The sequence below is a fragment of the Chamaea fasciata genome, unplaced genomic scaffold (genome assembly GCF_029207755.1).
Source record: "Chamaea fasciata isolate MVZ Bird 193981 ecotype frontalis unplaced genomic scaffold, bChaFas1.0.hap1 SCAF_9, whole genome shotgun sequence".
Classification (NCBI taxonomy): Eukaryota; Metazoa; Chordata; class Aves; order Passeriformes; family Sylviidae; genus Chamaea; species Chamaea fasciata.
The window spans coordinates 24,061,160-24,078,049 of record NW_027094094.1 but is presented as its reverse complement, the minus strand read 5'-3'; the positions used below and the strand labels follow the sequence as shown (position 1 = coordinate 24,078,049).

The following is a 16,890-nucleotide window of genomic DNA, read 5'->3' as shown; positions in this document are numbered from 1 at the left end:
TGGAACGGGTAGTGCCATCAAGGAAGGCAGAAATTCAGAGTCAGGAACAAATGATTTTTCCCAACTTTGAGAAAATAAATCCCTAGTCTAGATTTATACACACATATATATATTTACACACACATACACACACTTGGGTATATCTCAATCAACAACAAAGGCTTGTGCCCTTGTGGGGGTGTGGAACAATTGCTGTATGTGCTTGCATAGATATTCATATTGTGAAATGGTTGTTTGTTCCCAGGTATTTGAATGTATTTCAAAGGTGGGTTCAGCCTAAAACGCCTTCAGAAACGCCATCTACAAATACAGAGATACTCAGTAGATCTGTTAAAACAAATTCTCAGATGCAATGGGTGATGTCTGTGTCTGTGGCTCTGTTTGGTGCTGAACTCCACCAGGACAGGACCTGTGCATGTTGTTGATATCCTGTGTGTGCTCCTTGTGTCACCGTTCAGGCTGCTTACAGCAAAACAGGTAAATCTGCATTTAGAAATCAAATGCTTCAGCTTTAAGATGGAGATGCATTAAGAAAAAAATTGTCTAATTTCACTTTAATGGCAGATTCCAATGGAAAGAAAAGTATCAAACTTGGAAGGATTTAAAACAAAGGTGCTGGATGTTTAATATCTCCACATGTGCCAATCCCAGAGAGAAGCCATCCTTTCCAGCTATTCAGATCACATAAAGATTTAATTTCAAAGTAATTATTACTTGTTTGGGAGAGAGGCAGTGCCCTGCATACTGAACAGCAAGTTACCAGTACCTTGCTTGGCAGGGACTTTTTTCTGTGTGATCCCATGTTTGCATTCATAATCTTTTTTTTATCTTCCGTCTCCAGGGTGGTTCCCACCTTTCCCTTCCTGCACCAAGTCCTGCTCTCCAAAAAAGGTACACCTTGCGCAAATGGCTTCCACATTAACTCAGACTAGGGAGGGCAAAGGGGAAGTTCATGGTTTCAAAAAAGAAACTCAAATTTACAAAGCAGCTGCCAATTAGTCAGACCTTAATTTTGCAAATTTATTTAGGAAAAAAAAAATTAACATGAGCAAATGAGAATACTTCAGTGTTACAACAGAGTATATAAATGTCTAGCAATAGTCAAATAATTTGATCTTTAAATACAAAATAACCACATGAACACCTAATATACAGGTTTCATCTGAATACATATTTATTAGATAAATATTAGGTTGTCACATCATCTAACTACATACAGTTTTGCAAGACTAAAAATCACAATTATTTTTTCTGACCAGTTTAAAGTATGAAATGATTGCATTGTACTGTACATACAATGTACAAACAAAGACAATGGCCATTTTTGCATGTTACCTCAGATTGTAATTTTTTTTTTTTTAATTCTCCTCTGATCGTGATATCAAAAATTGTACAAAGTATGAATTTGGTTACAATTTTTTTTGTTGTTTTTTTAATCCCCGTATTTTTCTTCATTATTTCTGTAGCACCCTAAAAATACACAGGTGATAGACTAGTACACGTAAGCTAAATATTACATGTAGATAAAACAAAACAAAGGATCAGAGTATATTACAGAAGTGAAAGTGGAACAAATGCTGAGACTCCACAAACGCTAACAAACAGGATTCATTTTCCACATAAGATGGAGCTTCAAGCTTTTTTTTTTTTCCTGCAAAATAAAAACAATGCACATTCCAAGGAAAATGAATGCATTTCTGTTAACATGTCTCTATTTGTCATTTACATATGTACAGCTGTCCCTTGAGTCTCCGCTGCAGACACTGGTGTGTACTGTCAGTCCTATAATAATGTCTTGGCAGCAGAACTGTAGATCTCTGTGGGTTCTTTCCCAGATGAACTTCCATAGGGAAACGATTAAAAGGTAAACAAACAAAAAAAGAAGAAAAATACTACTGGAATCTCATATAATAATTAAGCTTTAAAAGAAATGACTGTGATTACCCTATTTGCTAGGTTTTTTTTTCTCTAAACTTTAATACGGCAGTGAACAGATAAAAGAATAACTAAATTTTCAGAAGCTTTTTCATACTGACTTCACTATACAGTACCTGATTTTAGCTGACAGATAAATTTTAAAACTGTCTCAAATGTCCAACATTTGGGTGATGGGTAAAAATTGTACTTTCTTTTTTAAGTTCTGCTTAGAAACCAAACGTTTCTGTAAGTTTAAAGATGTTAACTGTCTGCTTTAATTATCTATTACTGTACAAAGCAGATGCCAACACTGCTCCAAACATATTGCTAGTATCTGTGGGGCTTTTTTCCCTTTATGCTTTCCAACAGGTACTTTTAAATGACACATTTTAAATACTACCAGTTAGCAAAAGGTCAATCCTTAACATACCTGGCTTAAAATACTAATATTGTGTTTAAGAGAAAATTAATTTTAGGTGACTAACTTAGCTGCTCAGGAATCAGTGGAGAATGGAACATGAAATAGAATCAATTAAAAAAATCAGAGCAACCAGTTCCAACTAATAGTGAGAAATCTTTATTCCCAAACCTATGGCTTAAGGAACTTACCCCCCAAATAGGAAAAAAAAAAACCAACTCTAAGGGCATTAAGTCAGTTTCTCATTAGCCACCTCTGCACGTGACTTCCAGACCTACATAAAAAATGCAGCAAAAAACCAGGGGCAAACTACTACAGTAAAATGGCTACAGAACACATCCGTATCCGTAACTGAACAACGGTCTTTCCTAGGAATTGTGTGATAGCAGCACCACACCACAACCATATCACCATGTATTACACCAAGGTATCTTTAATATTCTGCAGAGATCCTCTACAGGTTGTCAAGCCTACATAAGAAAAAAGACACTTCTAAGCAGAATAAAATATATGATACTGTTTCCCTCCCCCACCCACCGACATCCCTAAGTGTCTTTGCCTCAGTTTCAGAGACTGGAGCACCAGTACAGCGACATAAATATGGTACCATACAGATTTGCTGCTTGCCTTAGTGGATCTTTACCTGGTCAGACAGCTGGTCCTACACGTTCTGCTCACTCAGGCAAACGAACAAACTCTGCCATCACCAGCTCACGATCGCCCACAGTCAGTGAACACCAGTGGATCAGTTGGCGTTTCTTTTTCCCTAGGCACTTTTTCCCTAGGCAAACACAATCATGTTTCCATGACAGAGCTGGGCCCTGATGATCCAGGTACTGTCTGATGTATCAATTCGTTCATCACATAAATGGATATGAAATTTGGGCTAACTTACCAAAAGAAAATAGGGGGAAAAAAAACCAAAACCCAACTCCCTTATTCTGTTAAAGAACCCTCAATTTTCTTTTTTAAAAAAGGACCCATATTTTTCTTCAGACAAGGTATTTAAAAACACCAGCAAAAGTATAACCAGATCATGAAAATGTTGAATATTATCAAAGACGATACTAAAATATTCACAAAGATATTTACAATAGCAATTCTTAAAATAATTGATTTTGCATAATGAACAGCGCCTTTCTTAAAAAAACTTGAAAGAGGAAAAATATAAGTGTGGGACCATTTCTACATAATACGTTTGACAGATTCAATACTCCTACTGGAAAATAAAAGAACTAAACCGCCATTTCCTTTAATATCTACAGCAAGGTGCTGCTGACTAGCATATATATACCACAACGCATGTACAGCAGTAGTGGGAAACGTTAACAAAAAGAGCAAAATGAAACAAAAAAATGCAGAGAATTTACAAATATGACTTTGGTGAGGAAAGCAAATCCAGAGTCGTAAGCACAGAGCATGCCATTTACAGCATTGCAAACTAAACACAGAGGGCTAGGAAGCTATCTAGTCAAACTGACAGGAACAAACAAAATTTTGCCTGGCACTTCAATTTAAAACGCATTGTGGCGAGCAAACGAAGGGTGTTTGATTGGATTTGGGAAGAGGAAAAGGAGTAGGGTCAAATATGCTTTAGTATCAAAAGAAACAAAACCAATAACTGTACAGTGGGCAAAAGCTGAAATGTTGCACCACGAGGGCAAAGTTGGCACACATGCACTTCTTACACAGCTACTGTACATCATTTATAAGAGAGAGAGAGAGACAAAGAGCACAGAAATGGGCACAGAAGCAATAGGAAGCTCATGCAGGAGCAGCAACCACACGAGAAGCAAAGATCACAGGGGCAAGACAGTAATTGTGGCAGCAGGGTCTCTTGAGGGCAGTAGCAATCTACTGACAGGTACTTATTCTCCCCACGCTCGGTCCTTCAGGAGAAAGAGCTCATCCCAGCAGCCAAAGTTTAAAAAAAGAAACTGAAGGAGGCGAAAAGGAAAAGGCTGAAGCATCTGTAACAGTCACGAAAACAGAATGCAAAGCAAAACTAAAATGAAGCTGTAAGATGTCTGTCCAATGTCAATGCCCCTTCTGAAGCTGATTATTAAAAATAATTATGCAGATAATGATGTTAGTCTCCCTCCATCCTGCAATGATTTCCTCGCTGCCTTCAACCCAGCTTGTCTTACTGCGTTGTGCAGTACAGACAGTGACACAAACTCTTGGGGCACCGAAGGCTGTAGGTAATAATCAGGAACAGTTTGGTTTTCATCCCCCCTCCCTCTCTGTTCCATTATGTATGGCATACATGGCAAAAAGATTCATTACAGCAATCTCTACAGCTGGATGTTAACACAGCCAGAAAGGGTTTGAAACTGGTATGAAACCAAATCACAAAAATCCCTAAACATTGCAAACTTTAAGAAAAAAAAAATCCTGGGTGCTTCCAATCTGTGTGCCGGGCCAGAGGAATCCTCTGCAAAGAGGTGTTAAAGATCCCTGCGCCTGCAGAAATGCCAACACCCACGGCTGCGGCCTGAGGATCTCAGGACTCTGTTACTGAAGTCGCATTAGCTAAACTGCTGGCTCCCTCTCACAGGCCTGTGTGTCTTCCCTAACTCTGCCACTTGACTGTAGGATTTGTGCTTTTCTGAGCTTTGTAGGTGGTTTTTTCATTTTGTGTGTGGCCTGGGCAATCATTCCAAGGCAAACCCATGGCTGGAGGGGGGCAGAGGAGAGGTGGGGTAGAGGGAGATACAGTTTCAAAAAAATGGAAGAACAAGCATTGTAAAGACACTGAGACGGGTCAATTTAAAGACAGTTCCATTCTGTTGATTTTTCTTCCCTTGCCAAGATTCGGTTTTGCCAAGATACTTCACACTATGTTTATCACAGCACTCTCTCTCTAGAGGATGAACACCAAATGGGGTTTCCAATAGCTGCACAACTGTCTATGCTTCTTTGTCACATGTAGCATGGCAGACTCGGAGATGACTGCATTTATTTAACTTCTGTATTATTTTCTCCCGTCACTTTCGCAGTCTTTGAAGCTAACAAAAGCAGTTCTGAGATGAAGAAAGCAGGGAGTGCACCATTGGATCAAGTTGTGAGGTTTTTTTTTCTTCTCTTGTGGAAAAGGAGTGTTAAGATTCCTCGCTGTGCAGCCACACACGTGTGAACAAGTGAAAGGGATGGGAGAATACATATGGTTTCAGTTGTTCTCAAAGAGAGACAAAAGGTCATCATTGCTATTGCTTGGCAAATCAGGAGGATCCAGGTATGAAAGCAGCTCATCTGGATTTGTGAGTTCTGGAAGCAGCTATAAAATACAAAGATAGAAGAAAAATTACAGATAACAGAAACACAGCTGAGAAAAAAAAAAAAAGGGGATTAAACACCACACATTCCTGGAATCTGGTTTTCGTAAAAATATATCCAAATAAAACAGAAGGCAGCATCACAAGCCTAACACCCTCAGATGATGCAGTATGCACTTGCTTGTGCAAGTTTCTGTGACTCAGTTTTCACCTGTGAATTACATTATCATCTCAGTTAGGGTTTCTCAATCCACCTCCCCATCATATTGCCTGGCTCGTGATGCTGACAAAAACTTCTGGATAAATGTTCCTTATGGACGTTTCCTATAAAACACTGCATAAACACTTGAAACATGCCGTTTGAGTAATCCATATTTGAGCCTTAAGGTAGATCAGCAAAGGCTGGTCTGGCTCTCACACATCAGTTTGATGGCCACCCAAAGTCTGCAGCTCAACAGAAGGAGGCAGCCTCTCCTTTCCTCACCCTCAGTAACTCCTCAGTGCACTGATGTTAGCTCTGGGACAGCGACTTGGAGCAACAAACTCACCCAGGGTTAAAGCAACCAACAAATCAGCAAAGTGGGGAAAAACTGAGGAGAAGTATGGAGAGAGGAGTGGCAAGGCAGCTGGGTGAGTCTTTTTCCTTTCAGTGACAGGAATTTACAGTGGTTGAAGTACTTACTTGACTACAGCATTACATGCAATTCCAGACCTTTTAAAGGGTCACAGGTGTAACACTCCACCCAAGAGAAGATGGCCTAATCTGCAGAGTGCTTTAAAGTATCAAAATGAATAGCTGTGGGGCTTCAGTTTGTATTTCCATTAATACTGTATTCCAAGTATAAAATTTTGTTTTTCAAACCATCACAACACATTCTTTTTGATCTGACAGATGACAAGCACATTGTAACTCCTGGGTTGTGCATCAGGCAATGTTTTCTGCTCTATAATGCATCTTGTCCTTTCCTAGGCAAATATAAAAGTGTCATATATAAAAAATTGCAGGGAACAGTTTGTAATAAAGCCCTTTTATGTTCCGTATTGTGGTAAAGACGGAAAAATATGGACTGTTTTAACAAACTTAATAGTAGGCACAAGAAATTAATTTTAAGTTTTCTATGTTTTCAAATACTATAAAACCAAAAGCTTGACTGCTTCACATTTAACAATTAAATACTGTATATGCTTCTGTTACTCTTGTGCAAAAGAAACTTCATCTTCTAACATTATATGGATGAACAAATTTTTCAATAAGCATTTTCAGTAATTTTTCAAACATGAAATGCAGAAAAAAGTTTATTGCTTTCTAAGCATTTTGAAAAAATGCAATGTCAAGTTTACATAAACAGAATCTCCCAGAAGGAATCTTTTTCTTAAAATACCACCTCCTTTTATTAATGGCAAAAATGCTATTGTCATAGTACTGGAGATATGAGACTTTTAAAGGCACTTCACCTCCTATCATAATTTTTATGAGTATGTCATAAAAAAATCCAAAGAGTAAAAAAAAAAAAGGTCCAAAAGAAAATGGCAGCCCCACTAAGTGTGGAGAAATAAAAAAAATATTGAATTTGTCCTACAATTTTACAACTCATTCTTAAAAATTGAAATCGTCTCTGAGACTCATTCTTGTATATATAGGGGATTTTTTTTTTTTGAAGTTCTTTTAACAAAAGTTGAAGTTTTAAACAACATGCTCAGTATGTGTGAAGTTGAAGTCTTCTTAGTTGTGAGGGTGACCTCAGCTTCCCTCAGTCAAAGGGGTCAGGCAGCACAGCTGGCCTCCTGCCCCACTGGTGTGAAAACCAGAGACCTCAGGAAGGACTTGCTGGGAGCTGAGAGTGCTGTGCTGGGGCAGGGACAAGAGAGAAAGGAGTGCCAGGGCCTGCGAGGGGGTGACGGGGACAGAAGCTACAGGAACGTGCCTGATTTAGGGTAGAGTTTGGAGAATTGTACCCTGTGCTCCTGAAGTGCAAATTGAGAGGTCTAACCAGTGATTTCAGTCTTCAGCCGCTGCTGTCTGAAATAGCCGTGCAGATCTCCCCTGTTTTTCTGTGTCTGCATCTATATGGGGTGGATTCTTTAATCCAGGTTAAACCTTAGACTGCATCTCACTGAATTCCTGCAGAATGACCGTGACTGTGTCAGTAAGGAGTGGGCCAAGTGGCCCATCATACAGTGCCCTGTTTGCTTTGCTGCATGGGGCTTTATTCAGCCAGGTTTCACAACACACCCATTAAAATAATCCATCTGAGCAGGATCACAGGTATTCCCAGTAAGTTTATTTCCCACACTGTACAGCACTTGCCTCCCATTAAGAAACCAGCAATCCTTCAGCAGTGATAACCACAGTACTGTGGTAAGCGTACAGATTTTTGTACTTTGTTTCTCACCAAGGAATGCGTGCCTGACCCGTAACAAAACACTGTATGTTTCTTAAATATTAGAAGAAAAAAAGAGACATTTTTATTTCACCTTTCAGTATTGCTCAGACAGGGTCCTTAAGGGTTCAGAACTCCAACTGCCACATGAACTATTGTTCCCAAAGGATGCGCACACAACCATATTGTGTGAAACAGCAGAAGTTGCCTCACTGATCACTGTTCCTGCAGCATCCTGAAGCCTCTATCTGTCCCCTAGCCCGTTCCCTCCCCTGTGAGGCTACCTGCCAGCCCAGCGCTCCTGTGTGACAGGGGAGATGCAAGTATACAGCAACAGCAAATACAGATATAAATCCAAGGCACAGAAGCGAACATATCTCTAAGAAAATTAACTGTGCAGCAGCAGACTTTGGAACAGACAGAAGATACACATACAGGAATGCATGACTCAAACAAAAATCCAATCCTACTGCTGAGGATTTATATTTTGGGAGGTAGATGGCTAACCAGAGAGATACACCTCAAATAAGTAACTTCCAACTCCACTGAATCAATGTTAAGAGATGGAAGACTACTTTTGGCCTTGAAACTAGACTTCGTTTAGTTGTGAGCTGCCTTCCATGATGGCTAAGGAGGCAGAAAATGTCCTTGTTGTTTACTTCCCTGTGTGGTGTACAGGAGGAGGAACTTGTGCTGCTGAGCCACCCACAAGACCAGGTATGGAAGGGCACAGACTGTTTCTGGCTGCAGGGAGCAGGGACAGTGTCACAGGGTGGGCCAACACAGTCCAGTGCCGCAGGGCCCAGCGCACTTGGCACAGCAACGCCACAGTCAGAGCCACACACAGCTGTGTCCCCCCTCCTATCCAGGCACTGCAGCAGCTTCAGGGTCTAGGGGAGCACAGCCCAACCAGTGCTGAGGCAGGAAAGGAGGACGTGGCTCCCAGCCTGGTGCCTGAGCTGCTGCCTAAAGAAATGCCTGCCTTGGTGCTAGGAAGAGGCTGATGGCTCGCACACCACGCAGCTGCTCCAGCTGGAACCGTCCATTCTCCCGGCAGGTCAGGAGAGCCCTGTCACCTTGGCTGCAGCACCTGTGCCCATGTACCAAAGCATGAAAGGATGGCATGTGCTGTGGAAGCGGGTCCCGGCCCCTGCCCGCCCCGCCCTCCCGCGCGATGCGAAGCACACGCCATGGCAGGCAGATGAGAGTATGACACAGACTTACATCCAGCGAGGGCTCCGGCATGTCGGGTGCTCCCTGTCCACCAGCCTGACCCTCTAAGGCTGAGGAGGGGTTAAAGGTCAGGTCACTGTGTGGATGGTTGCTAGAAGCGGCCGGGGGTGGCTGCCGGGACTGCTGGGTAGGAGGCCCGCTGTGATGTAATGGCTGCCCTGACTGGCTGCTGGGGTGAGGGACGTGCAAACCTTGCTGCATGGAAGTATGGGACTGATCAGTGCTGCCGGGATGAGGGATCTGCGGAGGAGGAAAAAAGCAGGAAAAGAAAGTGAGGCCACAAGGTACAGTGCTCGCGGTGCCTGACTCTGTAACTGCATGTTATAAAACGAAATAAACTAAAAAAATGACACACACAACAACAAAAAAAAAAAAAAAAAAAACAAAACCAATCAACAAACAGCAACAAAAAAAAGAAATAAAAAAGCGCCATCGGAAAACTCCATATCCCAATGCTGGAGGAAGTGTTTCAGCTTTTTGAAGGTTGTCTGCAAGGGGAAAAAAAGTTGGACTTGTGCTATTGGTTTGCGTCCTTGTAACGTGGAAAACTGTGTATGAAGATGCAAAACAATGCACCACAAAGGAGGGAAGGAGGCTTATGGTGGTGCTCAGCACTAGCAAGGCAGATGCTCTTGCCCTAAAAAAATATTATGAATGAATGGAGAATCTGTTGAATGATCCCTATGCTAGGAAACTCATTAACTGAGAAAATGCATCATTTCTGCTCAGCTCCCCTATTTGGCAGCTTCCTGGCGCCACAGCCTATTCCTGTTTCAGCTCATTACAAACATCTTGCAAAGAGCAGCTCTTCCCCACTCCCTCCCTCCCTCCCTCTTCTTCTCAGAATGCAACACCCCTGTTAAAGGCTGAAGGTGTTCCTCACTGATATTCCTGGGTTCTGATGGCTGACAGCACCAGGGCAGCTCAGGAAGCACATTCCCCACCATGAGCCGAGCTGCTGTGGGTGGCTGCACACTGCTGACTGCAAGTACACTGCCTTAGCCTAAACTAAGCCAACAATCACACTCTGCTTTGTATTCATGCTGTGGATGAGTTGTCTAGCAAGAGCTTAGTTTCTTACGTTTTCTGTGGGGAATAAACTACCAATCCACATGCATCTTCCAAACCCTAACACTGAATAGGGGAAAAGTCTTTCTCACATGACAGAGAAGCAATAAAAATGCACAAGTCCAGTTCTTCCTTCTGCTGCATGCCACATTTAATGCTAGTGGATTCTTGGGGCTTGACCTTGGTGCCATGAGAAAGAAGTGTCTGAATGCTCCAAAATCAGATATCTCATGTTAATTTGGTATATGGAGAAACAAAAAATGTAAACATTTTTTGAGGAATGCCACATATTGGACAAAGTGAAGCTGAAATAAAAGAACAAATACATACAACAACAGCATGAAATTCATCCAGCCAAGCCAACAGAAACCAGCAAAATGCTATGTCAGTATTCACCCCTTCATATCACATGAACTGCAAAGTTATCTTAACCTCAGCCTTCAGCTTCGGAAAGCAAAAGGTAGGTTATTACAAAACTTAATTAAAATGTTCCCATAAAAATTTAGAAAAACAAGTATTTTAAAAAATACTTTTCACCACTCTTAGGAAAAATGAAACTTGAATACTGATCCATTGGGACAGTCACACTCAGCTGCATGGTGGTCCTTTTCAATACTTTGGTATTACAAGGGTTTGTGGAAATGATTCTACCTGCATGGTATTTGGCTCTCTATCCCATAGGAGAGTTTAAAGTTGCTGGTAAAAATCACTGACATACATCTCACCACTGGGGTCACAGTTTGACTACTTGAAAAACGTTCTCCAACACTGTTGTTACTGTAGGGCTAAGTCTGTACAAAATCTGCCCACAGATCACACTTTAATGAAAAAAAATTTGCAGCCCAAAAACTTTGCAAAAGTCCAAGTATAAGTAGATGTCTGTCTTAATAGTACTGTTTCCTTCCTCACTCATTGAGGACACGTGCAACACAAAGTGTGGAAATCAGAAAGCTTAATAATGACAACAAAAAGTAAAAAGCAATTTATGACAGTGTTGTTAATGTGGGGAACCAGTTTCTGGAAAAAACCCAAAACTAAAACCAAAACAGGATCACATTGAAGAATCTCTTGAAGTTATCCCTGAATGCATAAAGCAAGGGTCACACTGGCATGTTTATATAAATAATTATTTTAACCAGGAGAGGCATTCGTATGCTCTCAGACAGATTTCAAAACAAATAAGCAGGTTAGAAATTCTCACTGTGTTTATACAGGCAAGGGTTTAAATATATATTTAGCTGATAACACAGTCACTTGGGTCCCTAGGCAATGGGAGTATAGGGACTAATTGTTTACTGCAAGAATGAGGGCCACCATGTTCTTTGAAGAGCCGCTGCAGATTTCAAATCCATCCAACTCAGGTCACTGACTCCACCAGCCTCCCAGTGAGAAAGCAAAATGCTCAGGATGGGAACATTTTCTATTTGCATTCAGCTAACAGTAAGTTTGCTATGGTGCAAACACATTGTAAGGAACACACTTTGGGTATGTTTAGCTTGCACCTGCAACTCCCACCATTTTATTCTGAAAGCACTGACCTGCACTATGAATGTATAGGCTAACGAAGTTGCCTTTGCCTGCATAGCAAGGTCATTCCAGAGCTGTTTTTAGAGGCATAAGCTTTGGCACTCTTAAAGCATTTACAGTCTATAAAAGAAAAGCTTATAGCAGACAACTACATCTTCAGCTTAACAGCACAGAACAACACAACTCTACAGCCCAACAGTGACCTCTAGGAGTGCTGAGATGTACAGCTGTGGAGCAACAGGGCCTGCCAGCTGCACAGCAATATTCCTTCTGTCTCTGAAGAAAATTATTAGTGGGAAAAAATCATCAGGTTAAGTCAATGGTTCATATCTCTGTCCATTACCAGGGTCACAGTTTTACCAACTCTAATGCTGTGTTAGCTACTAGAACTACAAAAAGATGCCATCCTGCCTACCCTGCTGATGGTCTTGGCCACTTTTCCCATCCACCCCTTTGCCATGTCTGCAAGACGAAACCTTGCAGACATGCCCTGAATTTCCCATCCACCCTGCCCCTGAAGCCGTTGCCAATCACATCAGTACCTGGGTCCAGATCACTTCATGGCCGCAGTAACACTTTTGCTGGTGTGAGAGGGAGGAAAAGTGAAAATAGAAACAAGAGCAGTGACTTTTTACTATAGTACCAGCTGATATCACCTCTCTGTGCATTTGAACCTATGGTGTCATCATCTATTGCTCAGTCACTCCTTACACTGTCTACAAGCATCACTAAACTAGAGCTAACTGAATTCTGCTTTGTCTAAAACTTGTTTACAGTTTCTGAAAACAAACATGATATGATTGTGGCAGCTGTTCTGTAGCAATCTTGCACTATTGAGAGGCAGCATCTGTTCCAGAGCTCTCACAACACTCTGTGCTGGGGAAGAGGTATTACTTCTGGTCATGTTTCAGGTCCTGATTTTTTTCTTCTTCCATAGGAGTGGAACAGCAGTGTTGAGGGAAGAAAAATCTGATTGATTCATCCCTGGTTACCCAGCCCTACCCACAAATATCTGAATTTCCTGGAGTGACCTACAGAGTATGTCTGCAGGGATCAACTTTCTCTGCCTACCACTGTGTAAGGGCCACCACATAAATCTTCAAAATAGGAATGCCAAGAACTTCCTCAGCAGCATTCAGCTCCAGTAAGAGAGATCTCAGGACTGAAAGGACCAAACATCCAATCCCAACTCACCTTGTAAATGGCCAAAGTGAATAGTATGTGCAAACTACAAAAACCTGCTAACTGTGTGAAAAAGAAAGACAGAAAAGCCAGAGAAGAGCACAGGCAACATCTTAAAACCTTAGTTCAATCACAGAATTTGTTTATAGTTGTTTTTTCATGAAGTGTCTCTCCAAAGACATGCAACTACACAATTTAGGGATGTGTTAAAGGCATGTATTTCTCTAAAAGCAGTGATTTTAAAGATGCCTTTCTTGAGTGTCTGCTGCAGACAAACAGTTCATTTTGAGAGAAAAGAGCAAAAGAGAGAGGGTAGAAGATAAAGAGGAAAGCAGAGATTTTATAACACTGAAAAGGCTGTGTGGGAGCACTCAAAGTCCTCAAATGTGGACTTAAGACTGCACAGCCACATTGACAAGGTTAATCTAATTCTCCTCTGCTAAAAGACCTGAAAACTGATGCTCATTACAGAAAACCAGCCATTGACATAATGTAGGAATCTGCTTTAGCACTGCTTCCTATTCCCAAATGGTATTGCTTGAGTATCATGATAGATGAGGGAGAAGTGAGGCAAAGGTTTACTTTAATAGGCAGCTACCATAAGGAAGTACTAGATTTGCTACAGATTGGCCCACAGAACTGGAAGTCTGTTAACATTTACCTAGATACACTCCCACAGCTCTGGAACATGTACAGCCTTGAGAAACTTTCACCTCTGCTATATGTAAACAGTCCCATTTTCAGAAAGCTACAAATTCTTCACTTTTATATCCAACTATTTCATATCTTACCACTTCAGAAATTTCACCAGGGCAACTACTACAGCAAAGGTATGCCTGTTAACTGATGAAGTCAAGAGGTAAGTGTCCGGTAACGGGAAGCAAAGAACAATTCCCTGTGACTTTGATTCAAAAGAAAGTAGCTGTGAGTGGTTCAGGCTGCTATTATTTCCTCTCACTACAGTATTCTAACACTGTGTGGTTGATTCTTATGCAGGGAATTCTGACCACTCTAAGCTATGCATGCGGGATTTGCCAAGGTGAAACTACATTTACAGCGTGTTTGTCCTCATTTATCAGCCTGTAAAGTGGTAAAGTCATTGCAGTTTCTGGACTCTTCCTTTGCAGATAGTCTTGGTACTTGGGCTCTCTCCAAACTATATGAAGAACTCTTTCTCCACTCTTCTATTTCTCACCATCCTCCTTGGAAAACCCACTGCCAGCTAGAGGAGACATTGAGTGGGCTTTTGCTGAGCATCTGCTACCACGTTTCCTCATTACATTCTGAAATTGTACTTTCTAGGATTCACTGAAGACACAGCACATATGACTTGTCAAGTTAAACATCCTTCCTGTGCAGTAAAAGCACACTTTAAACCCCCTGCCCTGCAACTTAAATGAACATAAAAGGATGTATACACACCCCACACACGGAGTTAAAATAGATGACTAACCATGCCTAAGAACTAAATGCTGCTGGTAGCTTTTCTATCACCTAGTTGCTGCAGTACTGCATTTTCTGGAGATATATAAAGTTCTGTACAGAAAACTCAGTGCTCTGAGCAAACTGCTTTTTCAAAGCACAGTTCTGCCTCACCATCTGAGACCTGAGGAACCTCTATTTTTTAGTGTCTTATTTTCAGACCTGTGGCAGTGTGTCTCCTTGAAATCTGCAGGCTTGTCCTATTACCAAAAGTTTAATAGTGCCTTTCATGCTACTTGAGTAGAATTCCCCCTCAAAATGCTTTGATGCAAATTTTGCCCTCAGAGAAAAAGCCAGGGAAGATATTGTCCCTGCTCTGAAGTCATTCAATATCTTGCTTTAACAAGCTGTCTCTTGGAGATGGATATTCACAGTCCTGCTGGCCTAGGGAATGAGGTACATTTTTTTTTTTCATGTGTCAGAGCAAAGCATAATGATTAATACAAGCAGACTGAGCCAGGTTCTTTCTTTCAGATAAACAAGCTCAAATGACAATTCAAAAAGTGCAGAAATGTTTCTCCAAAACCTCAAAATGGCCAGAAACTAGAAATGGCATTTCTCAAGACCACTCTATTTCACCAACTTCCCAGGTGAGGAATCCACAAAAAGTAAAAGCAGTTCATAGGGTAAGTCATCAGCTGGATGAGAGCTCCTTACCCCCACCAACGAGAACCTACGTGCCCAGCACCATTACTTACAGATTCCTGCATGGGGTGACTGAGAGGCTTGTCGAGAGCTGCCATGCTGCTCGGCATGTCTGGGGGATGTGACAGCTGTGGCCCATGCATGAAGTCATTCATAGATGTGCCACCAGGATTCCCATGCGGGAAGTCAAAATTGCCATGACCTTGGTAACTGTTGCCTGAAAGAGAAACAGATGTGATTTGTTTCCAACGTTGATCTCTCCCGGTGTCTTGCAGGAGCTGTGTGATGTGATGCCTTCCCTGCACCGCACAGGGAGCTGTGACACTGAACCTGACAACGCTGTGCCTCCAGTGCTGAGCGAGTGGGGACAGGGCACTTGGCTTCCAAACACTGGCTGCTGCAATAATTCATTTATGTGTTGGAACTAATTGAAAACTGCTGACATTTTGAAAAACTACTGCCAAATCACCACATTAACTTAACCATGCCGAGAAGTAAACAGGATATTAAATTCTATGGGACAGTTTTATCTGGAAACATCTCAGTAACTGAGACTGACTGCCCAAGTCCTAGATTATTTATGAGGCACCTGTGTTATTTATGTCTGTGCTTCTACACAGTAAGATTGTAGCATTGCTTCAGCTTCTGATGAAAGTGACAGAAGTGAATCTGGAAGATGCCACAATACCAGTTCACAGCACAGCATCTACTTTACCCCTTCATAAAAGGCATAGATGTGTTCATTTCTAACTGGGGCTCCCACAAAACTTATAGAATTCACTTGGACTGACTCGATTTACACACACATCTTGAAGCAGGCCTGGAGTCCCCTGCTGCTCTGCAGGACAAGCACTGTATGACCAGTGTCCATACAGATCCAGCCCACCTCAGCCCAGGGATCCTCATCCAAATTCTAAAGCAAGCAGGTGTCCCAATACAGGAATTTTACTCTTCTTATTCTTTGTCAAGATTCCTCTCTTAACACTTCCAACTCAGATATCCGCTCTAGTGGGTTATTTGCTAAAATATAAATAAAATAAAAATGAACTAAAACCATTCACCTATTTCATACAAGGAAGTAAACTGCATGATACTCGGCTCTAAAGTAACAGAATAGTTTTGGAGCTTGCACAGACAGCCTGCAGTTTGTCAGTTAAGTACAGCAGTTTTAAATATTCGACTCAAGAAGGGAGTTTGACAAACTGAAGTAGTTGCATCATTTGCTCTTTCGCACAGCTTCACCAGCAGAAGTTTAATCTTGAAGGAATAGTAGTCATTAGCCATGTAAGAGTACTTCTCAAAGACGTCAGGACTTTGATCTATCATGTAAATACTGCAGAGCCTTACTAATTCTCATTTTGTTAATCTCCAAACTGGATGAGTCTTACAGAATATAGCTGGTCTTGCCTTGCATTGGGAATAATTAATTAGCAGGCAGCTGGAATGTGGTCTTGTAGTGCTGAATATTTGTTATGTTTGCAAATTAAACTTCAGTATGCTTCCCAGCAAACCGAAATAAACAAACATAAAACACAGTAGTAATACTACTACTGCATTGCTCTAAAGAACTGTTAATCAGAGGACATTATGTAATTGCAATCACTTAGCTTCAGTGCACGTATTGATGGAGAATAAAGATATGATGCAGCATGCCCAGGGAGTTATAGCCATGCAGCAGCAAGCCCCTCTCTGCAGCAAGAGTAGTGCCGCATGCTGAGGGAGAGACCTGTCAGACATTTGGGATAATCTGCTGCTCTGCACT

The 16,890-nt window shown here is 41.5% G+C and overlaps 1 protein-coding gene across 10 annotated transcripts in view; it reads right to left on the bottom strand.

Annotated features, from left to right (window-relative positions):
- Nucleotides 1-999: 999 nt before the first annotated feature.
- ZMIZ1 (zinc finger MIZ-type containing 1) overlaps nucleotides 1,000-16,890 on the bottom strand; it is a 339,063-nt gene continuing 323,172 nt past the window's right edge. For 8 of the 10 annotated variants that reach the window (XM_066191513.1, XM_066191512.1, XM_066191518.1 and 5 more), the window contains 3 exons: nucleotides 15,182-15,345; nucleotides 9,216-9,464; nucleotides 1,000-5,612 (listed from right to left, as the gene is read on the bottom strand). In XM_066191513.1, the coding sequence (XP_066047610.1) occupies nucleotides 5,505-5,612; nucleotides 9,216-9,464; nucleotides 15,182-15,345 (521 nt within the window). In that variant the 3' untranslated portion in view covers nucleotides 1,000-5,504. The remainder of the gene's footprint in view (nucleotides 5,613-9,215; nucleotides 9,465-15,181; nucleotides 15,346-16,890) is intronic. The other 2 variants (XR_010722301.1, XM_066191519.1) reach the window with 2 other exon arrangements.